Source organism: Aspergillus pseudodeflectus (assembly GCF_044049435.1).
Source record: "Aspergillus pseudodeflectus strain CBS 756.74 chromosome Unknown BJX68scaffold_4, whole genome shotgun sequence".
In the NCBI taxonomy this organism is placed as follows: Eukaryota; Fungi; Ascomycota; class Eurotiomycetes; order Eurotiales; family Aspergillaceae; genus Aspergillus; species Aspergillus pseudodeflectus.
In genome coordinates, this window is record NW_027263780.1 from 938,000 (window position 1) to 961,900 (window position 23,901).

The 23,901-nt window shown below is 54.4% G+C and overlaps 8 protein-coding genes across 8 annotated transcripts; 4 read left to right on the plus strand and 4 right to left on the minus strand.

The window, feature by feature from the left end:
• Window positions 1–355: 355 nt before the first annotated feature.
• On the plus strand, window positions 356–2,502 carry BJX68DRAFT_252727 (aromatic amino acid ammonia-lyase; the record flags this gene model as incomplete). Its single annotated transcript, XM_071042608.1, has 2 exons — window positions 356–480; window positions 537–2,502. The coding sequence occupies 2 exons, from the start codon at window positions 356–358 to the stop codon at window positions 2,500–2,502; spliced, it is 2,091 nt and encodes a 696-aa protein (XP_070903958.1).
• Window positions 2,503–2,725: 223 nt separating this feature from the next.
• On the minus strand, window positions 2,726–3,956 carry BJX68DRAFT_277664 (fumarylacetoacetate hydrolase family protein; the record flags this gene model as incomplete). The annotated part of the gene is made up of 5 exons (XM_071048377.1): window positions 3,878–3,956; window positions 3,576–3,814; window positions 3,184–3,499; window positions 2,995–3,091; window positions 2,726–2,930 (listed from the first exon to the last, which is right to left on the minus strand). Exons 1-5 carry the CDS (start codon window positions 3,903–3,905, stop codon window positions 2,726–2,728), a joined length of 885 nt encoding a protein of 294 aa, XP_070903959.1. The 5' UTR covers window positions 3,906–3,956.
• Window positions 3,957–5,611: 1,655 nt separating this feature from the next.
• On the plus strand, window positions 5,612–6,061 carry BJX68DRAFT_262513 (uncharacterized protein; the record flags this gene model as incomplete). The annotated part of the gene is made up of 2 exons (XM_071044469.1): window positions 5,612–5,941; window positions 6,050–6,061. 2 exons carry the CDS (start codon window positions 5,612–5,614, stop codon window positions 6,059–6,061), a joined length of 342 nt encoding a protein of 113 aa, XP_070903960.1.
• A 74-nt stretch (window positions 6,062–6,135) lies between these two features.
• Window positions 6,136–8,408, minus strand: BJX68DRAFT_227590 (CAIB/BAIF family enzyme). The gene is made up of 4 exons (XM_071038703.1): window positions 7,754–8,408; window positions 7,409–7,707; window positions 6,868–7,362; window positions 6,136–6,795 (listed from the first exon to the last, which is right to left on the minus strand). Exons 1-4 carry the CDS (start codon window positions 8,112–8,114, stop codon window positions 6,253–6,255), a joined length of 1,698 nt encoding a protein of 565 aa, XP_070903961.1. The 5' UTR covers window positions 8,115–8,408; the 3' UTR covers window positions 6,136–6,252.
• A 256-nt stretch (window positions 8,409–8,664) lies between these two features.
• On the plus strand, window positions 8,665–11,092 carry BJX68DRAFT_262515 (aconitate hydratase ACO2; the record flags this gene model as incomplete). The annotated part of the gene is made up of 2 exons (XM_071044470.1): window positions 8,665–8,706; window positions 8,753–11,092. 2 exons carry the CDS (start codon window positions 8,665–8,667, stop codon window positions 11,090–11,092), a joined length of 2,382 nt encoding a protein of 793 aa, XP_070903962.1.
• Window positions 11,093–11,240: 148 nt separating this feature from the next.
• BJX68DRAFT_144643 (putative C6 finger domain protein) lies at window positions 11,241–14,109 on the minus strand. The gene is made up of 7 exons (XM_071036545.1): window positions 13,751–14,109; window positions 13,584–13,696; window positions 12,683–13,534; window positions 12,552–12,638; window positions 12,201–12,496; window positions 11,713–12,145; window positions 11,241–11,604 (listed from the first exon to the last, which is right to left on the minus strand). The coding sequence occupies exons 1-7, from the start codon at window positions 13,922–13,924 to the stop codon at window positions 11,418–11,420; spliced, it is 2,142 nt and encodes a 713-aa protein (XP_070903963.1). The 5' UTR covers window positions 13,925–14,109; the 3' UTR covers window positions 11,241–11,417.
• A 185-nt stretch (window positions 14,110–14,294) lies between these two features.
• On the minus strand, window positions 14,295–19,404 carry BJX68DRAFT_252732 (uncharacterized protein; the record flags this gene model as incomplete). Its single annotated transcript, XM_071042609.1, has 9 exons — window positions 14,295–15,087; window positions 15,230–15,361; window positions 15,411–15,801; window positions 15,861–16,168; window positions 16,292–16,407; window positions 16,606–16,653; window positions 16,857–17,205; window positions 17,259–19,275; window positions 19,332–19,404. 9 exons carry the CDS (start codon window positions 19,402–19,404, stop codon window positions 14,295–14,297), a joined length of 4,227 nt encoding a protein of 1,408 aa, XP_070903964.1.
• An 876-nt stretch (window positions 19,405–20,280) lies between these two features.
• On the plus strand, window positions 20,281–23,782 carry BJX68DRAFT_227613 (beta-glucosidase). Its single transcript, XM_071038704.1, has 5 exons — window positions 20,281–20,320; window positions 20,376–21,756; window positions 21,806–22,057; window positions 22,103–22,417; window positions 22,465–23,782. Exons 2-5 carry the CDS (start codon window positions 20,986–20,988, stop codon window positions 23,743–23,745), a joined length of 2,619 nt encoding a protein of 872 aa, XP_070903965.1. The 5' UTR covers window positions 20,281–20,320; window positions 20,376–20,985; the 3' UTR covers window positions 23,746–23,782.
• Window positions 23,783–23,901: the final 119 nt, after the last annotated feature.

Genomic DNA, 23,901 nt, shown 5'->3' on the forward strand with positions numbered 1-23,901 from the left:
TCCATCCGTGAATAGCCGGTGGGGCTCCAAGCAAACCACACCCATCCAGTCGCATTGTTGACATGACATGTTTGTTTACTACACTGCAGCCCAAACCTGACGTATCCGATCCACCGACCACTGCAAGATGTCGCTGTGTTTGCGATGGGCTGAAGGCCAGACGGTGGCTGGCTGGCTGCGACGAGAATCTGAGCTGGTTTATTTAAGGTGAAGGATTCCGCAAGTCACAAAGTGTCGGTCAGCAAAACTCTGGCAAAACTCTGGCAAAAAAAACTCTGAAGTTGCACGATCGGTCGCAGGACGGCAGCCAAAACTAGCTATGGGGGAATCTCTCTGCCTCGACCATCCATTCGCGATGGCGCCAGCAGAGTACACAAGATCTGTCTTGGCCTCGTTTTCCGACCTCCGATCTGCCAAAGATGGAAACATTGTCCTGGACGGCCGCACCCTCCGCCTTGGGGATGCCGTCGCTGTTTCCAAGTAAGCCCCCTTCTAACATTACTATCTATCCAATTGCAATGGAACTGACCTCGCAGATACGGAGCCAAGCTCTTTGTAACCTCCGACCGCGATGTCCTCGATCGTATGGAGGCCAGCGTCGCCCTGCTCAACGAGCGCCTGGCGACAGGGCGAGTTGTGTACGGCGTCAACTCCGGCTTCGGCGGCAACGCAGACACCCGCACGCACGCCCACGAGGATCTCCAAAAGGCCTTGGTGCAGCATCACAACACGGCTGTATTGCTCCCGTCGGATCGGGGCCTGGGCTCCTCGTTCATCCTCGACAATCTGCGCCAGCATTCCGTCCCAATTCCCATCGTCAAGGCGGCCATGCTTGCACGGTGCAACTCACTTCTCCGCGGCCACTCTGCCGTGCGGGTTCAGCTGGTGCAGAACCTCGCGACGATGATCAACGAGGACTTTATTCCTGTCGTCCCTCTGCGAGGGAGTATCTCCGCCTCGGGCGACCTGACCCCACTCGCATACATCGCCGGGGCACTCGAGGGCAACTCGGACATCTACATCCACTGCGGCGCAAAGCACAACAACGAAATCATAACCGCCGACAAAGCGCTCGCGCAACTCGGCCTTGAACCCCTCTGCTTTCAGCCCAAGGAAGCCCTCGGCCTACTAAACGGCACGGCCTTTAGCACGGGCGCCGCAAGCCTCGTCCTGCACAAAGCAAACCAGCTCGTCCTCCTCTCCCAGGTCGCAACCGCAATGTCCACCGAGGCCCTCCTAGGCACGCGCCAGAACTACGACCCCTTCATCGCCGACGTCCGCCCGCACCCGGGCCAGCGCGAAGTCGCAAGTAACATCCACCGCTTCCTCTCGGATTCGGGGCTAACAATCGACCACGCGCACACGACGGCAACGAATGACCTAGCGCAGGACCGGTACGCGCTCCGCACAGCCTCGCAATGGATAGGCCCGCACGTCGAGAACATGGCCCTAGCCCTGGCGCAAGTCTCCACGGAACTAAACTCCACAACCGACAACCCTCTCTTCGACGCGCCAAACAGCACCATCCACCACGGCGGAAACTTCCAGGCCACCTCCATCACAACTGCCATGGAGAAAACCACATCCGCCATGCAGTCCCTGGGCAAACTCATCTTCTCGCAGTGCTCGGAACTCATAAACCCCATGCTCAGTAAAGGGCTAACCCCGAACCTCTGCGCCGACGACCCGTCCCTCTCCTACGCGCTCAAGGGCGTCGATATCAACATGGCCGCGTACATGTCTGAATTGGGGTACTTGAACACCCCCGTGAGCAACTTTGTGCAAACAGCCGACGTGAATAACCAGCCCGTGAACTCGCTCGCGCTCATAGCGGCGCGGTATGCGGCGGACGCAGTCGAAGTCTTCGGGCTCATGCTCGCAAGCCACCTGTACGTCCTCTGCCAGGCGGTCGATCTGCGCGTGCTGCATGTGCGCTTCGAAAGTATCGCAAAGCAGACGTTTTGGAAACGAGCCGCGGGAGAAATCTTCCCTGCTCTTTCGGAGGAGGATACTGAAGGGCTGTGGATGTCGCTTATGCGCCATTGGAACCGCCACTCGACGCTTGACCTTGGCGCGCGCGCAGAGACCGCCGTCGACCTGGCGACGGGGACGCTATTCGCCCTCCTCTCCTCCTCCACCAGTGCCAGTGGAACTGGAAAGCAGGACCAGGGCCAGAACCTTCCGGCCCTCATCAAGCAGTGGCAGTCGATTACATCAAATATCCTAAAAGCCACCTACGCCCAGACACGCTCCGCGCACTTCGAGGACCATACCTCGATAACGCCAATACATCTCTGCGCTTCGTCGCGCACGGTCTACGAGTATGTGCGCAACACGCTCGGTGTGCCTATGCACAGGGGACTCGAAGATCACCCGACGTATGGGAGTGGGGATAAGGAGGGGAAGAGGACGATCGGGTCGCATATTTCGACGATTTATGCGGCGCTACGGGAGGGTGGGTTTATGGAGGTCTTGGAGGAGTGCTGGGGTGAGGCGCAGTAGACTTGAAGAGAAAGAAGTCTACTTGGTATATGTATAGATCTCGGTGCGGGCTGATCGGGTTGTTTTATTTCCTTCTCCTCTCTATTCTAGAAACTCAACTCCTGTGCGATGATAATGATAGATGGTCTATTCGCAGTTGCATTCCACGACCTCTTTTATATCCCTCCAGTCTATATCCCTGCAACCCATCCCTCGCGTCTCGACAACATTGACATCAGATAATCTATTGATTCTCAATCTTGTTGATCAGAGTGCCAACAAGCGGCGAAAGCTCCACGCGGAACTCATCCCCTCCCTTGAGGAACTCCTTGGGGTTCTTGGCCGCTCCGACGCCCGGTGGTGTACCCGTCAGGATGATTGTTCCTGCGGGGAGGGTGGTGCCCTGTGAGAGGAAGCTGACGAGTTTGGGGACGGAGAAGATGAGGTCGCTGTGATTGTTAGTTGTGAATATATGGTGAAGGGGTAAAGCAAGCGACGGGGAGAGAGACGTACGTCAGTTGGCAGTCCTGCATGACATTCCCGTTCTTCAACCCCTTAATCTGGAGCTTCGATACGTCGGGGATTTCCTTTGCGGAGACGAGTGTTGGGCCTGTACAAAGCACGGTTAGTTTATGTTCATCCATTCCCTCTCACTCCTCCCCGTCTCAGGTGAGTCGAAGAATAAAGGGTAGGTAAACTCACCAATCGGACAACTCCCATCAAACCCCTTGGAAAAGCACCACTGACTCTGATTCATCTGGCTCGTCCTCGAACTAACATCATTCGCCGCCGTATAACCGAGCACATACTCCATCGCCTCGGCCTCGTCGACATCCTTCGCCTCGCGACCCAGCACAATCACCATCTCGGCCTCGTAGTCGCCCGTCCCGTCGGCCTGGGTGATTTTGGGAAGCACCGTCGGGGCCGGGAAGGGGTCTGCTAGTGAAGAGCTGGGTTTGAGGAAGAGGGTCGGGACGGTGGGGATTTCGAGGGACATTTCTTTGGCGTGGGAGACGTACTTTTGCTCAGAGTTAGATTGGGGGTCTACTGCGAGGGGAGGGTAAGGTGGGTGGGTAAAGAGGGAGGGGCGGTACATTCAGCCCAATACACCGGATCGTTCCAACTTCGCTGCTCGCCAGTGGGGAGAGCAGACGGCCGATACTCTCTGTTATTCCCGTCGCTGAGCCGGGGCTCAGCACGGAGGACCCGCTGAATGCGCGCACGGGGACGTCTTGGTTATTGTAGATTGCAAGACCGACATCGAGCGATGCATCGACAGGCTCGCCGATGAGAATCCTCGACGGATTTGATTTGGGTGTGAACCGCACGAGGCCTGGATTTGTTAGTTGTGGTTTCAGTCATTATCTAGCAGAGAGTCGGGGTGGGAGCGACGTACGGGAGAAGGTTGCAGCGATTTTGGACATTTTGGCGGTTGGAGGGTTTATCGAGTTGGAGATGAGAAGTGAGGGGTGAGGGGATATTATAGCTTATTACTCTGAGCGAAGTCGGAGAAAGACTCATCCTGTATAGATGGACGAGGTGGGGAAATCGTGGGATTCGGATGAGCCGAGTGCCACTTCTCCACAATTCGTGGGGATTTCCGAGTTGCTACAAAGGACGACTTTTGGCTGCGATTATGGTCATTTCCATTATTGGTTTCGGAGCTATAGGATGAAGAGTAGAGCGATTTCTTGCTTTCCAAACCTATGTGTATATGTAAGATATCGAGTGGAAAGGGTGCCTTCCGTATCTGATTAGGGCATGGGTCGTTCTTTCCCTTCGTACCATTAACTTTCGATAAGGCAGGTGCTGTGAGCCGCACATGGGTCGCACCTTCCTGATAAGAATCGTAGCTATAGTCACCCAGTGAGGAAGGAGCGACCAGCGATGACACAGGATAGTATAATCGCACCTTCCAGTTCGATGGATAAGCGGAGTTAACTCAGTCTTCTGCCGACACAGTTGCTGCTTGCCGTATACTCGTGGATAGAGAGTTGATGATTCAAGTTGCGATTTAGGGCTGTCATCGTAGTTTCATATCCACACCTGTGTCTATTAAAACCGGCCAATTCACTGGTTAGGGCTTACACAGGTGCCTGGTCTGTCGTACACGCTCACGGAGAAAACGGCGTGAATACTGCGAAAAGTATGAAAGTTTGCTTGTATCGTGGAATAAGTACGGACAGTTCTAGCTCTTGGAGTACTGATCTATAGAATGTGGCGCTTCTCGAGGTCCAGCATGAGCAGCCCTATGCGGCAGGCATTGACCCTCGACGTCTCCTCTTCATCAACAACCACCTTCCCTTCTCAGCATCAAAGTCTTCGACTCACCCCTCAACAATGATCACTATCACCCCCCTCGTCTCCATCACTCTATACGTCTTAGCCCTCGCAGATTACGCGCTTATCGAGTCCATCACCAGCTCTGTCCTGCTCCCCGTCTACAATCGTTTATCAGCTGAATTCCCCAGGCTAACTTGGGGAGTAATACTCTACATTTGGGCTGGACTGACCTGGGTCCAGGCGTGCTACGTAAGTTGGACCCTCTCTTGTTCTCTCGCAGACGGCGTACTTAACTAACCTACGCACTCGAATAGGCCTACCATCCTGGGTTCAGATACCGCGTGACCTGGCCTGCATATCAATGAGCGCCATTTGGTCGCTGCTACGCTCTTTTGGTCTAGATCTTGTGGCATACTGCATCTCTTATCTGTATATATTCGTCATTGTATCGTCTTCCTCTATTACGAGCCACGAAGCGTCTCTCGGCAGAGTAGGACGAATCTATTCCCTTTCTCGGATTCCAGCAGAGGCACCGTGTCAGGCTAAATTGTCTGCGCCGCTCTCGGTATGTTGACGACCCAAGGTTCTGCTCTATATCTACGTCGTATACTAACTCGGCACCACCGCCATAGCGCCCAGCTCTCGTCTTCCCCTCGCCGCCAGATCGTGCAAAAAGCAACCGACACCCCGGGCCATCCTCTGCCTCCTTCATCCAACTCGCAACGAGAACAGCGCCATCTATATCCATCCACACTCCCAGATTCTAGCCGCAATACCCCCACCTCAAGCTTCCATCGCCCCTCCAACCTCTCGGCCAGAAAGGAAAGAAAGAGAAAAAAAAGAAGAAATGTGCTGGGAATGGCTAATCGACCACATCCCCTTCCTCCTCCCCGAATGGGTCCGCCCAAAGATCGAAAGCTTCATCCTAAACGTCGCCCTGACCTACTACGAAATCGGCATGTCGCTCGTCCTCCTCTTTGCCGTCTACTGGGGCTCCCTGCTATCCATCCCCGCAGTCGCGGGCGCGCTGCTGATGCCGATAGTCGAGGATGTCTGGGACACGATTGGGCGGCCGGTCTATGTGCGTGTTGAGAGGAGGTGGCTCAGGGTGCGGGGGGTGGTTGAACTGTATGTGCCCAGGGTGTTTCTGTTGCCGGTGATTTGGTGGTGGAGGTGGGTTTGTTTGTGGTGGTGGCTTTGGATGCGGTGGTTTCATTTTTGGGGGAGTATTTTTTTCTACTTTGCGGACCTTCTGGATTGTATTATTAATTATTAGGGTTCATAGATGCTGAGATAGGGATAGTTGACACTGGGTAGTATAGTATTAATATGAGACAATACTCTTGTTACTCGATAGCTCTTTACCTCAAACACGGGAGATAAGCATGTAGGTTATAGAGAAGAATACTATATAAGCTGTTCAGGATAATGCGGCTGTATAAAGAGTAGATGCAAGTCTAGCACCTAGTTCCAGTCCAACCAACACAGCTAAACCAACCTCCGATCCCCATCCTCAACTTCAAAATCGTCCCAACTCGGCCTATCCGACCCATTCGGCCGACTCGCCCGCTCAAAGCTATTATCCACCCCATCAATCTCCGCAATCGGTCTCACCACTTCAATCTCCGCTCCATACGCTTTGGAATACCACTTCTCCGTCAGAGCCTCCTCCCCGGCACCGGGAGGGAGATACAGATGCGGGAAGCGCTTCTGCATGCCCTTGAGTACAGTCGAGGAGATTCGATCGACGCTGTCGCAGTGGCGCAGTTTGAAGAAGTCTGGTGGCTGCGACGCGCGCATGGCCTCTTGCACGGCGTCCGGGTATTTGCCTACGGCGAAGAGGAGGAGGTCGTAGTGCATGAGGGAGGATTTGCCGTGGTACGAGCCACCGTATTTTGCGCGGTTGTAGAGGCCTGTTAGGGCGGCGATGGCGCCCATGCAGCCTGTGCCGTAGTCGGAGATGGGGAATGGGGGGACGACGGGGGTAGAGAAATTCATGAATTGGCCTTGGGCCCAGGCTATGCCTGTTACCTGTTTTGTTGCTTGTTAGCTTTTGTTTCCCCGCATTGGGTTGCTTGGGGTTGGGAGATAGGAGGGGCGTACGCAATCGGCGATTTGCTGCCAACCTGGTCGGCCGGCCCATTCGCCTTCGTAGCCAAAGCAGTTCTCGTTCACGTAGACGATGCCTTTTCCACGCTTTTCGGCGAGAGAGGCAAGTGCTGTTGGTCCATAGCCGAGGCGTTCTAGGGCTCCCGGGCGGTACCCGTCGACAAGTACATCTGCATCTGCGAGGAGCTGCTCAAACACTTTGCGGCCTTCATCGGACTTCAGATCGAGGTCTGCGGCGTGCTTGCCCATGTTGCCGTCTACCTGGAAAAAGGGAACGTCGGAGAGGTTGGGGCTGGTGATTTTCAGGACATCGGCTCCGTATTCTGTGAGGATGCGGGCGACTGTGGGCCCGGCGATGATTCGGCAGAGTTCAAGCACTTTAATACCTTTGAGGATCTTCTTGCTGTCGGACTCGGGGAACGGTGTTGGTGGCAAATCTCCAGGTAGTTTTGTGACCTTCCACGGCGGTTGCTCGACATTGTGTTTTCCCTGCGCTTGTCAGTACTGATTCAGCAAACGGGTATCAATGACATACATGAGGGGTTTTGATAAAGTCCTCGTGCTTGAATGCTGTCACACCGGCTTGTCTGCGCTCCTTGTTCATCTCTTCCAACTCTACAGCAGAGTACTTCTGCACCTTGCTCTCAATCACCTTGATCACATCTTCATAATCCGTCAGATCGGGGCGGTGGCCCTCGAGCCCGATCATATTCAGAGTCGTCGTGGCCTCGAGAGAGCCATGGATGTGGAAGAACTCGCCCTCGTTCTTGGTCTTGTACAAGTTTGCCGACATACGGCGGTACCCATTCGATTGCGCCGCAAGCAAGTCGGTATCTATAAAAGTCAGTTTTGCTGTAACTTATAGCCACGAAATCCGCACCTTTCAGCTTCTTCTTCACCTCGGGGTCATTCTTGGCTAGTCCATCGACCTTTGCCATATACGCCTGGCAACCGAATGCCGTCGCGCGTTCCAAGTTGATCTTGACGTTCCGCTTCTGCGCAGCCGGTCCATATCGCAAGTCAGCAATCGCAGCGGCAACAGAGCCCTCCACACCTTTCAATGCCGCGAGTGTTTCGGTCTCCTTGAACGGGATCGGAAAGTAGATCTGGTCATGCGACGAATAGAAGGACACGGCATCTTGTCCAGTAACAACCTCCTCGGGAAGATTCAGACGCTCGGCTTGGTCGCAGAGAAGCGAGAAGATACGACCCGCCTCCTTGACGGGTGAATAAGAGGCCATCTTATCTATAGTTCATGCACCAATTCCAACTTGTAAACAGCAATGCTCGTGCTAAGGTCGAAATCCAAGATTGGCGGAATATAGAATCGGATCAAGTGGGAGAAGCGCTTTAAATGACGTCTCCGGGCCAATTCCGAGAGGGGAGCATCGGGACTCGCGCAACAGGCACTGACCGGCAGGTATGCGACGCAAGAGCGGCATTGGCTTTTGCTAACCGCGCAGAAGGCGAATAAAAGACTGCTGGGCCAATTTCTTCACAGTCAACCCCGCAACCACTGCGCTTCCGAAGAGTCGGGGCGGATAGAGGCAAATCTTCGGATGCGGACCGATAAGATCGGAAGCCTCAAGGCCGCACGTGACTACAGGGGAAGCGCCACATCACGTGAGCTCACGCGCTGTGCCTGAGGCGAGAAACCGCCGTAATCGGAGCGTCGACCAATCAGCGCAGGGGCAAAATAAGTTACCGAAATTATTTTCGTCCCCGACTTTTGCAGATTATTTCTCCGCAATTCATTCTCGACTCATCCCCTCAACTCACCAGGCCGAGAAGATGTTGAGACAGATCGTCGGGCAACGGGCCTCGCTCCGGACGGTATGTTGTATACCAATTGCCCTGCAATCACTGCTAACCTCCCCAGTTGGCACCATGCCTTCGTCGCGGCCTTGCCACAGCCTCGGACTCTACACCCACCTCCTCACGCATGCCTCCCTACCCTAAGATCGTGCAAAACCTCGAGCAAGTGCGCAAGGTCCTTGGGTCATCCCGCGCCCTCACCCTCGCTGAAAAGATTCTCTACTCCCATCTCGCCAATCCCGAGGAGTCGCTGTTGACCGGCACAAACAATGGACGGGATATCCGTGGACAGGCAGACTTGAAGCTGAAGCCCGACCGAGTCGCCATGCAGGATGCCTCGGCGCAAATGGCTCTGCTGCAGTTCATGTCCTGTGGCTTGCCTTCCACTGCAGTCCCGGCCAGCATTCACTGTGACCACATGATTGTTGGTGAGCGTGGTGCCGACACTGATCTGCCTGCTTCAATCGAGGGAAACCGCGAGGTGTTTGACTTCTTGGAGAGCGCGTCGAAGCGCTATGGAATTGAGTTCTGGCCGCCTGGTGCGGGTATCATTCACCAGAGCGTCTTGGAAAACTACTCTGCTCCCGGTCTGATGATGCTCGGAACCGACAGCCACACCCCCAACGCTGGTGGTCTCGGTGCGATTGCCATCGGTGTTGGTGGTGCGGATGCCGTTGACGCTCTTGTCGATGCTCCGTGGGAGCTCAAGGCCCCGCGCATCCTCGGTGTGAGACTTGAGGGCAGGCTGCAGGGCTGGGCCTCGCCAAAGGACATTATCCTGCACCTCGCTGGAAAGCTGACTGTGCGCGGCGGAACCGGCTTCGTGATCGAATATCACGGCCCCGGCGTCGAGACCCTTAGCTGCACTGGCATGGCCACCATCTGTAACATGGGCGCTGAGGTCGGCGCCACCACCTCCCTCTTCCCCTTCTCCCCCAACCACGTCCCCTACCTGCAGGCCACCCATCGCGGAGACGTCGCCGAGGCCGCAGCCAAGATTGCCGCTGGCGGCCCATCAAGTCTCCTGCGCGCCGACACCAACGCAGAATACGACCAGCTCATCACCATTGACCTCTCTACGCTCGAACCCCACATCAATGGTCCCTTTACCCCGGATCTCTCAGTCCCTCTCTCCCGCTTCGCCGAGACCGTTCGCGAGAACAAGTGGCCCGAGACCTTTGGCGCCGGCCTCATCGGCAGCTGCACCAACAGCTCCTACGAGGACATGACCCGCGCCGAGCACCTTGTCAAGCAAGCCTCCGCCGCTGGCCTCACCCCCAAGGCGGACCTCTTCATCACCCCTGGCAGTGAGCAGATCCGCGCAACACTCGACCGCGACCAAACCCTCTCCACCTTCTCCTCCGCTGGCGGCACCGTTCTCGCCAACGCCTGTGGCCCCTGCATCGGCCAATGGAAGCGCACAGACAATATCCCCAAGGGCGAAGACAATGCCATCTTCACCTCGTACAACCGCAACTTCCCCGGCCGCAACGACGGCAACCGCCGCACAATGAACTTCCTCGCCTCCCCCGAGCTCGTCACAGCCCTCACCTACGCCGGCACCACAACCTTCAACCCCATGACCGACTCCATCCCCACCCCCTCGGGAACCCCCTTCCGCTTTGAACCCCCCACAGGCTCCGACCTCCCCTCCAAGGGCTTTGAAGCCGGAAACCCCGCTTTCCAACCCTCCGCCCCCGTCCCCAACGCCTCCATCGACGTCAAAGTCTCCCCGACATCCTCCCGCCTCGCCCTCCTAGAACCTTTCCCCCCATTCCCCGAGGGCGACCTCCAAAATCTCTCAGTCCTCTACAAGGTCCGCGGCCAGTGCACAACAGACACCATCTCCGCCGCGGGTCCCTGGCTCAAATACAAGGGCCACCTCCCCAACATCTCCGCCAACACACTCATCGGCGCCGTCAACGCCGCAACCGGTGAGACCAATGTCGCCTACGACGAGGACGGCTCCACACACAGCATCCCCGACCTTGCTGCCAAGTGGAAGGCCCAGGGCCGCGAGTGGCTCGTCGTCGCAGAGGATAACTACGGCGAGGGTTCTGCCCGTGAACACGCTGCCCTGCAGCCGCGGTACCTCGGTGGCCGCGTCATCCTGGCCAAGTCCTTTGCGCGCATCCACGAGACGAATCTGAAGAAGCAGGGCGTTGTCCCGCTTACGTTTGCCGATAAGGCGGACTACGATAAGATCGATGCGTGCGATCTTGTGCGCACCGAGGGTCTGTACGAGACGCTAAAGAACGGTGGCAAGGGCGAGATTACGATCCGCGTTACCAAGAAGAAGACCGGTGAGGAGGTTGTTATCCCGGTCAAGCACACATTGAGTGCGGATCAGAGTTCGTTTATTCTTGCGGGGAGTGCGCTGAATGTGCTCTCGAAGAAGCAGTAGACTTGTTTCTGGAGTAGATTGTTGTCCGCTTTCGGTTTTCTTGTTGCACTTAGCTTGGCAAAATGGTTCGGGTTGTTGTATGCTAGTTGGAATAGCCCATGAGTTACTAGTAGAATTTCATACATGTTCAAGATTAGGCTTAGCCTCATCTACACCATTCTGTAAGATGTGTTCCACGATGTATTCTTCCGGGTATAGCTACCGATTGCCTCTCTACCTAGACTACATATCAAAAACAATCATAAAATCAGAGAAGACCGCTGGACTCCATACACCGAAAGCGAGTTGACCCTTAGGCCTGAAAATCAAAGAAGAGAACTAAAAATCATGGGGAATATAAGAGCCTCAGTAGCTCCAAGTCCTTTGCAACAGCCGGACTATACGCCGCGCAGTCCTCCAGGAAGCGCAACATCTCCTGATTCCACTGCTCCCATGCGGGCGGCAGTGTCGCACGCACGCGAGGGTCGGGTGAGTGCGCGATACAATAGAAGAGGAGGACTTGGCCGAAGAATCTATGTACAAGCCGCATCCGTTAGCGATGGGGCTCATGCGGGCTGATCGGGTGATAATAATAGGAAGGACGAGGGAACTGAGTTTGGGATTGGTCAAGGGAAACGTACTGCGAACAAAACGCGAACTTGATCGGAATGCAACTCTTCATATCCCGGAATACACCGAGGATAATGGGCCAATTCATCGCGTTCCGCAAACCGCTGCGGATCTGCTCGAAGTCGTCTTCCGACAGGTGTGATGGGATGCGGAGTGCTTTGTACAGGTACGGTCGGCTGATGTGGAATTTGGCAATCATGTACCGGCCGCGGAGCATGGCTTCTGAGACCGCGATTGCGGGAGAGAGCGGTCGCGTGGTGGTGCTGGTGGTAGAGAGATGAGGTGATATGGGGTTGTGCGGCGAGGCGATTGTTGCTTCTGGGGAGGTTGCGAGGGAGAGTGTGTCGGAGAATTGGAGGGCGGGCGGGAGGTTCAGCCGCCATTGGTTTAGTTGGTGGTGGAGTTCGGTGTTTACGGCTGGGAGGGGGAATGTGCCTGATTCGGCTATGGTGGAAATCGGGTTAGCTGACAAGTCTATGATGTTGTCAGGGGCACTTACAGTAGAAGTAGAGTGAGTGCCGGATGCGGGTGAGGATAATGCGGTGGGCGACCTGCGCAAGGAAGTGATATTGGAAGAATGAGTCGTCAATGTCGTCGGCGGAGGAGTAGCGGGAGGGGACAAAGCCCAGTGTTTCGAAGCCGATGAATTTCGGGATGGGGACCACCTCTTCAAATCGTGACAATCCGCTTGGTGGGAGATGTAGCTCTTGCACAAGAATGGTTTCGTTCATGAGGCAGTTCCAATATACGCGCGACTTCATGTCGCCTTCCCATTCGTCGAAATTAACCTCATGGCTAGGGAGGCAGTTAGTGGGTGGCTTAGCAAAATATGATCGAGCAGAAGACATACTTTGTAAGGATTGAAAGGCAGCCAGTGGCAGCACGGTGAATCATTGCCCAAGAGTCCATCGGACGGAGGATTTGTTGATAATAGATCCTGCAACAATTAGCCACGCCGGAGATAATAGGGACAATACATACGAGGACAGCAAGTAAAACTGACAACTCTGGATATCATTGTCACACATCAAGAATCCAATACGCCGACGAGCCTCGTTGAAAAAGCGTAGACCAGGCGTTTCCTCCTGCACCACCGGTAGCCACTCTGGGGGTTCAAAATGACTGCCCCGTGTGCCTGGCAGCGGATAATCGCCTTCGTGATGAGCATGAACAGCCAAACAACCCAGCGCCATGATGTTCAATACAATACAGCTCTCCATGGTATAGCCAAAATCACTCTCAATCGCCGCGCCAAGTGTAAAAGCGAAGTAAAAGTTCTTGTCCATGATAGGCGTAAAGGGGCTGAATGTGGCGAAAAAGGCAGTCGATAGACCCTTGATCATCGCCAGCGGAAGGGTCTCCAACCAGTCGTCGCCTGCTTGCGGGGGAAACGGGTAGCTGTACATGGGTAGAGGCGCTCTATGCATTTCAGTGTCAATCACATAATTCTTCCCCAGCTTCTCGTGCGCGTCGAGGAGTCGTGGCGGAAGGATATCCTGAGCTCCTGGCCACAAGACGACTCCATGCTGACTGAAGGAGATCGACACCAGACCGTTTGCATTCACTGCATTGGGCCGCTCGTCGAATTCGAAGACCTCTGGCTCTCCCGCTGGAGTCAATGTTTGCGGTGTTGAAAGAGACGCATGTTTCGCGTGTTTCGCAACCGGATGGGTCACACGTCCAGGAGTGCTCATCTCCATGGGCCCATCCGGCGCTCGAGGCAGCTGTGCCTGGAGAGACTCAATCTCCTTGCGCACATTGACAGGAACATCCTCCAACTTCGTTTCCAATCGATGCAGGGTGCTCATAATCAAGCTGAGCGAATGATCTCGCCTTCTTGGCGTTAGTCACGATACCTCTCGAACGTTGCGGCAGAACATACTTTGACGTTTTACGCTCATTGTAGACACATTGTATACCCAGCGACTTGCACAAGCCGCACTTGGGGCGAGACTCGTCGCATCTGGTCTTCTTGAGCCTGCATGTTTCACAGGCCTAGGCTCGGGTTACTAGATTGACATTTATTTACGAAGGGTACACAAAACCTACCACTGTAGCGATAAAGTTCCGAGGCTTTTTTGATGAGCCAGAAGATTGCTGCTCCGGGGTTGGAGAGAGAAGGTCGTTGATGGGCAGACCGTTGTTGGCGTTTTGGCTGATATGGTCGTCTAGCGGTGGAGAGCCACCGCGAGATGTGGGTTCATCGAGGGGGCGCTTGCTCATTGTGCATGATGGGGCGGAGTTACTGAAGTCGACTATTTATGGGAACATCTTGCTCGAGCCCTCACTGATAGACGCGACAATCAATGCGAGAACAGATGAATTGAGGACGGGGAGATGATGAGTCGCAGTCATTCTTCCAATTTCTGCATCTTTTTTTGGGTCACGGGCGGGGCCGATGTCCGTCCGACCGCCAACCAGCCTCCCGCATATCGGAGCCTCTGCTATCATCTCAAATCATGGATCACCTCGTATGGTATCTTTTGTCCAATGTTTTCTGCAAGATCGAGTGCAGAAACGGTCTGCACTATTTGAGTACCCGCTGTCATAAGTCGTACATTCATGTTCAACAAAAATTTGCTCCCAGTCATTTTTATACAATTCCATGCATCAACCATTCCAATAAAATACCCATTTCTTTGATGCCGCCCCCTTCTTCGCCCCATATTTTCAACCGCTCGATAACCACCCGAACACACGCCGCCCAGCTGACCGGGACGCTGACATACTCGGCCGAGGGGATTTCGTCCACCTTTGCTCGAAAGGCGGCGACAAGGCAAAGCGCATGGTTGAAACGAACACGGCAGGCGCCCCATGACCCTGGATGCCGGAAAAATGGCACTTCATTTTGGATGCGATAAACCGCGAGGAGCAGGGCTTCGGTCGCCTTCGTTCCAAATGCGGCTGCGAGCTCTCGATCCAACGGTGTATGGATGCAGAGGTATAGGTAAGCCCGACAGAGAAGCTCACGGACTTCCACGTAACGTTCGCGGACTAGCTTCACCATCTCTGGCTCTTGGGGCGGTGGGCGTGACTCGAGAGGCATGTTGAAGCGGAGAGCGGGCGGTAAACATATCACCCACTGGTGGAGTTGGTCCTCTAAGTGGCAAAGCGTTTCCGAGAGCTGTTTAATGGTTGCGATGTCTATGGTAGGTGAGAGGACCCGTACAGCGTTCCGAACCCTGTTAAGGAGTCTTCGCATAGAGATCTCTGCAAGGTAGTAATAGGAAGAGGTCGACTCCAGGTCCGCTACCGGAGGGCTTTGGGCATGCTCTGGACTACTCCCGTACGATGATTGTCGGACGGGGAAGTTGGGCAGCGCAAATGGGAAATCAGACAGCGAGAGATCGGAAGGTGGCAGCTCATACAGCTCGTACCGAACCTCACTTGAAAAGGGGTTAGCGCTTTGCCGGCTTGCCTATCTTTGAAATACTTACCATTCGGATTTGAGACATGTCCAGTATAGCCGTTGTTCTAAACCTATACCATGTCAGGGTCTGTCAAATAACCAGTGCCAGGTATGTATACATACTCTCCTCTTGTGCGGACCTTTCCCCGCCACCACTCTTATGTTTCAGATTGTAAGTCTGCCACAGCATGGAGGCCGTGCGAAACATCTTCCATCCCGGGATTGGTTCAATGTTATATTGATACCAGATACTGACAGCCGGTCAGTTCAGCCAGGTAAGCATAATTAAAGGCAACAAACCCAAACAGACAGAGACACTGAACCCCGAGAAGAGAGTTATCAAGGTACGCAGCCGATATTCGCTTTCGCGCCATGCCGAGGTACCCTAGAGACTCCTTCATTCGGTGCTCGGGTACCGACAGCGTCACGTATGTCACCGGGGCGCCAAAAGTGGGCTCAGGGCATGGAATCTCCCTTGTCTCATCCTCTGGGTAGTTGCCCCATATCGCTGCCAGCGCAAAGACAAGTAGCAGGAGGCACGAGGCGGCAGACCAGTCAATTCCCGTTTCCAGCACGCGAGCAATATATGAATCCAACTGTTCCTCGTCAACGATTGGGTTCTTCGGCCATATCTTGGTCATGAAAATGTCTCGCAACTGGAATATTCGGCGGGGGTCAAAACTAGGAATATCTGGAATAGCATTCACATCAATATCCACTTGTACGTCAGCTTGAAATATGCGAACCAACCTGCCTGAAAGCGATCGGGTTTCTCCTCAAACGCGGCCGGGGGAAACGTCGAGATAGGCTTCTCCTGCGGAAAGATGGGCCACCCGAGGATCATGTCAGACCCTGTAATGGGGGTCTTGAGCGCATCGTTGCGTGAAATCAGCTCGGTGTCTTCCGCGTCAATTGGGGGCAGTTGTTGGTGGTAGCTCGGGAGTTGCCGCGGCTGCTGGGCAGGAAAATGAGGCGGCGAGCTCGCCCCCAGAGTTTCCGCAAGCAAACGCTCTTGACGCTCGACAGAATCGAGGATTTTGGATCCCCATGCTTCAAGACTAAACAAATAAACCAGGATTATCAGACGAGAGCAGTGTCAGAAGATCAGAAGCAGACTGACATTGAGAGCGGATCGGATTCGGGATAAACACAGGCCACCCCGCGCTTCACACATTTCGCACAGACCGGGCGAGCGGAGTCGCACCGTGTTTTGCTCAGCCGACACGCATCGCACGCCGTGAGAACCCTCGTGTGCTTGCGAGATTTCGGAGGAGCCGGCCCTGTCTCCATCTGCAATCTGCAATGGGCCGGGGAAGAGATAACGGAGGAAGATCGCTGCGGGGAGGTTTCGCGTGGGGATGGACCAAAGACTGACTCGCTTTTAGCCCCTGAGTGCTAGTCGCCAAGCGCTTCATACCCTCCAGTCTGACGGCTGCGTGCGGTCTAGAGCTGCAAGCAATAATGGAAATCGGACAGATATCTCAACATGAAGAACTGCTCGATGCGGAGGGCTCCCAGTGGGCCCGACAGCTGATGGGGATTTCTAGGCAACTCTCAGCTGCTCGCCTGCGAACTCACGGCAGGGCAGGCAGGACCATTTTTCCTCCAATCATACTGGTCCAGTCGAGCTTGTCCCATTTCTATCTTGTTTCTAGCTCTACGCTACTCCTCGTCAGCATGACAGCCGTTGCACTAAAGGCCCCGCCAGTACCGCGTCTGGTCGACTCGGAACTGGCCACGAGCGACAATATCCTCGCTTGATGTCCCAACCAGCACCTCGTATACGCCTGCTTCGCTTTTCCACATTTCCTCGATTTCATCCCAGAAACTTGTGGCATATTTGTCCAGCTTGATATCCACGATCTTTTCCTCTCCTGCCTGCAGGAACACCTTTTCGAACCCTTGCAGCTCTTTTTGCGGGCGCGCTGTAGGGCTGTTGGGAGCGGCGATGTACAGCTGCAGCACCTGCGCGCCCGGAACCTTGCCGGTGTTCTTGATCCGCACTGTTGCAGTTGGAGGGCTCTCTGGTGCGAATGTATTAGGCGAAACGGATACTTCGGGGGACACCGCGAACGTCGTATACGAGAGGCCATGACTATACATATATCTGTCAGCGATTCCGTTCCAAGTTCTGAAGGTGACACTTACCCGAAAGGAAACAGAACTTCACGGCCGGTCTTCTCGTAGAACCGGTACCCGACGTAGATGTCCTCACCGTATAGCACCCGACCGCCAACGCTTGCATAATTCAGGTACGCGGGATTGTGTTTCACGTCGATAGGCCACGACAGCGAGAGCTTACCGCAAGGGTTGAGATCGCCGAATACCACATCAGCTATCCCGTGTCCCGTCTCATTACCTCCATACCATGCCTGCACGATTGACTTCGCCCGGTCCACCCAAGGCATAGTGACAGGAGTTCCGGATTGGTTGACAATGACTGTTTTGTCCCCGGCTACTTTCAACACCTGGGTGATCATTCTGTCGATTCCGGGTGGGAGGTCCATATGGGAGCGATCGAATCCCTCCGACTCCCAGTCCTGGTTCAGTCCAGTGCAGATAATGGCGTAGTCGGCGTCTACAGCAGCCTTCACAGCTCGATCAACCATCTCTTCGGGGTCCATGCGCAGAGATGCGCCAAGATTCGCGGCGCCGCCCCCAAAGTTCACCATCCCTGTGGTCTTCATCGTGGCTGTATTGCCCGAACCGAACTCAATCCGGATCTTGTATGTCCGCCCCGCGACCAGCGCCTTCGAGCCAGTTTCCTCAATTGTCCCTTTCCCGAAGAAGGCCGTGCCCTTTGTCTGGTTAGTGGTGTTATCAATGATCAACTCGTCATCGATGTACAAATTGGCGGTGCCAAACACAGTAAGTCCAAAGTCCCAGATGCCGGTCGCATCGGGAGTGAAATCGCCAATCAAAGTGGCCCAGAAGAGTGCTCGGTTGAGACCGGCAAGCTTGTAGTCCATGAACTGGAAGGCCGTAGTCGGCACGGGCTCCGTTCCAAGACGCTTACGGTCTGGCTTGGTCATCGGCTCATTGTAAAAGTGAATGAGTGCATTGCTCAGCAGACGATCAATCACTGGAAGCATATTGTGTGCATATGCCCCAGTCTCATACACCAACTCTGCGTTGGGGACGGCTTCTCGTACCGCATCATACAGCGATACGGCATAGTATGGCTTCAGAGAAGCGCTACCACCGCCCGAGATTGCCGGCGTCTTGACATGAGATCCGATGAGCGCGATTTTCTTTGTGTTCTTTGGAAGTGGAAGGAGGTTCCCTTCGTTCTTCAGCAACACGATGCTGTTAGCACAGAGAGTGCGGTTAAGCTCGCGGTCCTCTGGGTGGTCGCGTCCTTCTTCAACCTCCGAGACCTTAGTCCGGCTTGCTCGCTGCACAAACTCCAACACCTTGCGGGCTCGTGCATCGAGAGTGGACTGCTTGATGAGTCGTGCCTGCATTGCGGACTCGATATACTTCCCTCTATACCTCGACACCCCAGGCATCTCCAGGTCTAGTCCCGCATTTGTTGAGTCAATTGTGGTGTATGTGCCATACCAGTCGCTCATGAACAACGGATCCCAACCCCACTCCTTGCGTATCAAGTCATAAATCTCCGGATTCTCGACGACGTGCTTCCCATTGATCTTATTGTACGAGGTCATCAGCGCACCGGGGTTCGCATCGCGTGCAACAATCTGGAACGGACGAAGGTAAATCTCGCGGAAGGCGCGTGGTGTCACAATCACATCGACGGCACGGCGCTCGTGCTCCTGGTCGTTGCCAACAAAGTGTTTCACCGTAGCAATAACACCCTTGCTCTCGCAGCCTGTGATCATCGAGGCCGCAGCCACGCCTGCCAGGTATGGGTCCTCGGAGAATGACTCAAAGCCACGGCCTCCGAGCGGAGATCTTTGCATGTTGACTGTTGGGCCAAGCCAGCAGTGTGCGCCCTTTGCTATGCACTCATCTCCAAGCAGTTGTCCCGCGCGTCGCAGCAAGTCCCGATCCCAGATCGCACCCAGCGCTGTCCCGCATGGGAGGCAAGCAGCCGGTATACCTGCAAAGAATTTCGTGCCTCTGATTCCGTTTGGGCCATCCGTTACTCGCACCGAGGGCACATTGAACTCTGGAATGGGATGTGTGTGCCAGAAGTCGATTCCTAGCTACAGTCAGTACCAGGCGACATGGTGAGTTCAAGTAAAGAGAAAGAGAGACCTGAGAGTAAAGCGATCTTATCCTGGTCGCTGATATTCGCCAGGACATAGTCTATATCGAACGATTGAGTCATCCTGGACAGGCGAAGAGGCAATTGTACCGGGGTAACGCAGCGCAGTAAGCAGCACACCGAGGGGACAGCGCGCAACTTAAGTACATGAGGTAGGCGGGCGCATTTTAGGCCCCTGCTACCACTTATTTTTTTCCTCCTCGAACGCGGGGAACTTCCCACAGCCCACTTTGTGCTCCTCACAAAATGCGATCGGGGAGAGGCGGCAGCCCCGGCGATTGGCCAGGCGGCGGAGTCTCCCCGATCGCGCTCCGGATTTTGCGAGCTTGCATTGTCGTTGCGGGGACCACCCCAAGATCCCATGTTTCTTGGATTGTGCTTGGTCGCGTCGAGCTAACCCGAGACAGCTGTCGGAGGGCTTCCGCGTGCTTGCAGCTCGGAGCTTCTGTCAACGAGTCGCCGTTGTTGGTGGCTTCCCCGTCTCATGATGAATCGTGAGCATCCCAGTCTACAATTTTCTGGTGATATCTCCGGAGTATAGCCGAGAGTGTTCAGTCGAGATCACTTAGACTCCCTTGTTGATTATCTTCATTGTGTAGATTCTCTCTATCAAAGTGTGGGTTTTCGATGCTTTTCCCTGCTAGTAGTTTTCGGGTCAGTATATATATAACAGTGTACATAATTATAGGCGATTTCGCGATTCGCAGTACCGAGAGATTGCACTGTGACGACTACATAATCTATGGTGTACTGATAAGATGAGAAGACAACTCGAGCATCTTCTACAGCCCATGAGATGTTAGTAGTATGTTGTCAAGCCATAACGTTTGGTTCACTGCGATAGGTTGATGCCTTAGGCTCCTGCAAGCGCAGGCCCAGCTGTTGGTTCAACTTCCCATATAGGCTTAGCACTGTTTTCCCCGACAATTGTGGAGGAGAGTTAAGTTTGCCTTGGACATCCACATTCCACCTTTATCAAGTTAAGCTTAATCCTGCATCGGGGGAGGACCAGCTCGTTATTGACTTTTAAACAGAGTTCAAGTTAAAGCTCGACTGCAGAGTCGCCAGGGGACTTGTCCTCTGGCCATCGCATGTGATGCTATCTCGCCAGTCGGAGCACTGAGTCAGGAATTCTCCTGCAAGATCCCCCCAAAATGGACAATCCCCCTGACTTGATACCTGATTTGGATTGATCATCTCATGTCTGCCGTCTGGCATATCTTCTCAAATCTTTTTGGACCCACTAATCTCCCGTCAAACAAGCTTGAACCGCAATGCGACGGGCCACTTTTACCTCCGCCGCACGTCTATCACTCTTTAGCGTCGCGATCGACAATGGCGTTCGCACGCAAAAGCTCGGCTGTTTCCAGATCGAGGAACAACAACTCGCTTAGAACGAGAGGTGGAAAAATTCCAGAAATGAGGGCGATGGTGGTCATCCGTCGCTTTGACATGATCTTGGCACGCGACGCGGGTTCGCCGTGTGACGGTGTATTTGAACCCCTCTTTGACCCAGCTATCTACCTCTCTGGTTAAATATAGGCGACGGATGCGACTGTGCGACTGATCGTTTTGCCGCAAAAGCGCACCCGACGGGTACCTGCGAGCATTCGTACGCTTCACTATACATTGCGAGTACTCATCATGGCTCCGATTAGCTGGTTCCCTCTTGCCCTTTTGGCTATAGCGACGTCATGTACTCATGCCTCACCTGTTGGAGGGCCACTTGAAATGCGCGCATCCAACAGTGAAGCCTTTTCTCCGCCATACTACCCTGCCCCCAAGGGCGGCTGGGTGTCTAATTGGGCCGAGGCGTACGAGAAGGCGCACCGTCTCGTCAGCAACATGACGTTAGCTGAGAAGGTCAACCTCACCACGGGCACGGGTATCTACATGGGCCCCTGCGCCGGGCAGACGGGTAGCGTTCCCCGTTTCGGAATCCCGAATATATGCCTGCACGATTCGCCACTGGGTGTGCGCAACACGGACCACAATACCGCTTTCCCTGCAGGGATCACCGTGGGCGCGACGTTCGACAAGGAGCTCATGTATGAGCGTGGCGTTGGCCTTGGAGAAGAGGCACACGGAAAGGGCGTCAATGTTCTCCTTGGCCCATCTGTTGGGCCGATGGGGCGGAAGCCTCGAGGAGGTCGCAACTGGGAAGGGTTCGGATTTGATCCGGTGTTGCAAGGGATCGGGGCTGCGCAAACGATCAAGGGGATGCAAAGCACAGGAGCTATTGCTAGCCTTAAGCATCTCGTGGGGAATGAGCAGGAGATGCACCGGATGAGTAGTGTTGTGACACAGGGCTACTCGTCGAATATCGATGATAGGACTTTGCACGAGTTCTATCTTTGGCCTTTTGCCGAGGGTGTCAGGGCAGAAGTAGGGTCTATCATGATTGCATACAATGATGTAAGAGTCACCATATTCATCATGTTACGGAGCTAACTCCTTGTTCTAGGTAAATAGATCGGCTTGCAGTCAAAACAGCAAACTCATTAATGGAATCCTCAAGGATGAGCTAGGCTTTCAGGGCTTCGTGCTAACTGACTGGCTAGCCCATCTTGGTGGTGTCTCATCTGCTCTAGCCGGCTTGGATATGAGTATGCCTGGAGATGGTGCCATTCCGCTATTTGGAGGTAGTTACTGGGGTAATGAATTGTCTCGCTCAGTTCTGAACGGGACAGTCCCAGTTGAACGGCTGAATGATATGGTACGTAGTTCATTTACGCGGTCGAACGATATCTGACAGACTTAGGTTACTCGTATTCTGGCGGTATGGTTCAAAATGGGTCAAGACCAGGATTACCCGCTCCCGAATTTCTCCAGTAACACGGAGGACGAGAGGGGACTTCTCTACCCGGGCGCCCTCTTTTCTCCCATTGGTGTTGTTAACCAGTTCGTTAATGTCCAGGCGGACCACCACGTCACTGCACGCGCAGTCGCCCGCGACGCAATTACGCTGTTGAAGAACGAAGGCAATGCACTCCCGCTGAGTCGGAATGACTCGCTGAAGATCTTCGGCACAGACGCAGGACCAGATCCTCAGGGGCTGAACTCTTGCGCTGACAAGGCGAGTCTCACCGTCCTTCAATAGCCGAGTCGTCTAATATGTATTAGGGTTGTAACCGAGGCGTCCTGACTATGGGCTGGGGAAGTGGCACGGCTAAACTTCCATATGTCATTACTCCGCAGGACGCTATCGCAAATATCTCATCCACGGCCGAGTTCTACCTAACCGACAGCTTTCCTTCGTCTGTTGAAGCCAACCCCAACGACATTGCAATTGTCTTTATTAACTCCGACTCTGGTGAGAACTTCATCACAGTGGAGGGTAACCCGGGAGACAGGAAATCCTCAGGCTTGCACGCCTGGCACAACGGCGATGACCTTGTCAAAGCCGCCGCCAAGAAATTCTCGAAGGTTATTGTAGTCATCCACACCGTGGGCCCCATCATCCTAGAAGAATGGATTGACCTTGAGCCTGTCAAAGCCGTCCTCATCGCCCATCTACCCGGTCAAGAGGCCGGAGACTCTCTGGCAGACGTTCTGTTTGGCGACTACAGTCCCAGCGGCCATCTTCCGTACACGATCCCATATCAGGAGTCCAACTACCCGTCCAGCGTCGGCCTCCTCCAGCAACCCTTTGGCCAAATCCAAGACGACTATACCGAAGGCCTTTTCATCGACTACCGCCACTTTCTAAAGGAACAAATCACACCTCGCTACCCCTTCGGCCACGGACTCTCCTACACAGCCTTCAAGTTCGCTGAACCTTCCATTTCAGTAGTCACACCCCTAGATACCGCATACCCGCCCTCTCGTCCAGATAAGGGACCCACCCCCACATACCCTACAACAATCCCACCACCCTCAGAAGTCATCTGGCCTTCTAGCTTGAACCGAATCTGGCGCTACCTCTACCCCTACCTCAACGCCGCCGAAGCAAACGCCGCTGCCGCCGTCGCAAATTCATCAAAGAAATACCCCTACCCAGACGGCTACAGCACAACGCCCAAGCCCGCACCGCGCGCCGGCGGCGCCGAGGGCGGGAACCCTGCGCTCTGGGATATTGCGTTCACCGTCGAAGTAACAGTAACAAACACAGGGCGTCGACCGGGTCGTGCCGTTGCGCAATTGTACGTCGAACTCCCTGAGAGTCTGGGGCTTGAGACACCGCCCCGGCAGCTGAGGCAGTTTGAGAAGACGAGGATATTGGAGCCTGGTGAGAGTGAGACGGTTACCCTGGAGGTTACGAGGAAGGATGTGAGTGTTTGGGATGTTGTCGTGCAAGATTGGAAGGCGCCTGTTCGGGGAGAGGGAGTGAGGATTTATGTTGGGGAGAGTGTGCTTGACGAGAGGGTTGTCTGTGAGGTTGGGAATGGGTGTTCTACGCTATAAGGTTGCGTATGCGATGATTTATTAGGGGGATATGTGGTATATAATCTGATTAATCGTGATAGTATATAGTGCCTACTGTCTCCGCTGTTTGCATCTACTAATAATATTTTGGCTGTCCGACGTATACTTCTACTTGTCCATGGACCTTGCAAATGG

What these genes read in the sequence shown, in the direction of transcription:
- BJX68DRAFT_227590 (XM_071038703.1), bottom strand. Translation starts at nt 8,114, where the DNA reads ATGGCCTCTTATTCACCCGTCAAGGAGGCGGGTCGTATCTTCTCGCTT. An exon ending in GGTGAAGAAGAAGCTGAAAG is followed by an intron (nt 7,708 to 7,753) that starts GTGCGGATTTCG and finishes TGACTTTTATAG; the next exon opens with ATACCGACTTGCTTGCGGCG. An exon ending in ACTTTATCAAAACCCCTCAT is followed by an intron (nt 7,363 to 7,408) that starts GTATGTCATTGA and finishes TGACAAGCGCAG; the next exon opens with GGAAAACACAATGTCGAGCA.
- BJX68DRAFT_144643 (XM_071036545.1), bottom strand. Translation starts at nt 13,924, where the DNA reads ATGAGCAAGCGCCCCCTCGATGAACCCACATCTCGCGGTGGCTCTCCA. An exon ending in GGAACTTTATCGCTACAGTG is followed by an intron (nt 13,697 to 13,750) that starts GTAGGTTTTGTG and finishes ACCCGAGCCTAG; the next exon opens with GCCTGTGAAACATGCAGGCT. An exon ending in AATGAGCGTAAAACGTCAAA is followed by an intron (nt 13,535 to 13,583) that starts GTATGTTCTGCC and finishes AACGCCAAGAAG; the next exon opens with GCGAGATCATTCGCTCAGCT.
- BJX68DRAFT_227613 (XM_071038704.1), top strand. Translation starts at nt 20,986, where the DNA reads ATGGCTCCGATTAGCTGGTTCCCTCTTGCCCTTTTGGCTATAGCGACG. An exon ending in TCATGATTGCATACAATGAT is followed by an intron (nt 21,757 to 21,805) that starts GTAAGAGTCACC and finishes TCCTTGTTCTAG; the next exon opens with GTAAATAGATCGGCTTGCAG. An exon ending in TTGAACGGCTGAATGATATG is followed by an intron (nt 22,058 to 22,102) that starts GTACGTAGTTCA and finishes TGACAGACTTAG; the next exon opens with GTTACTCGTATTCTGGCGGT.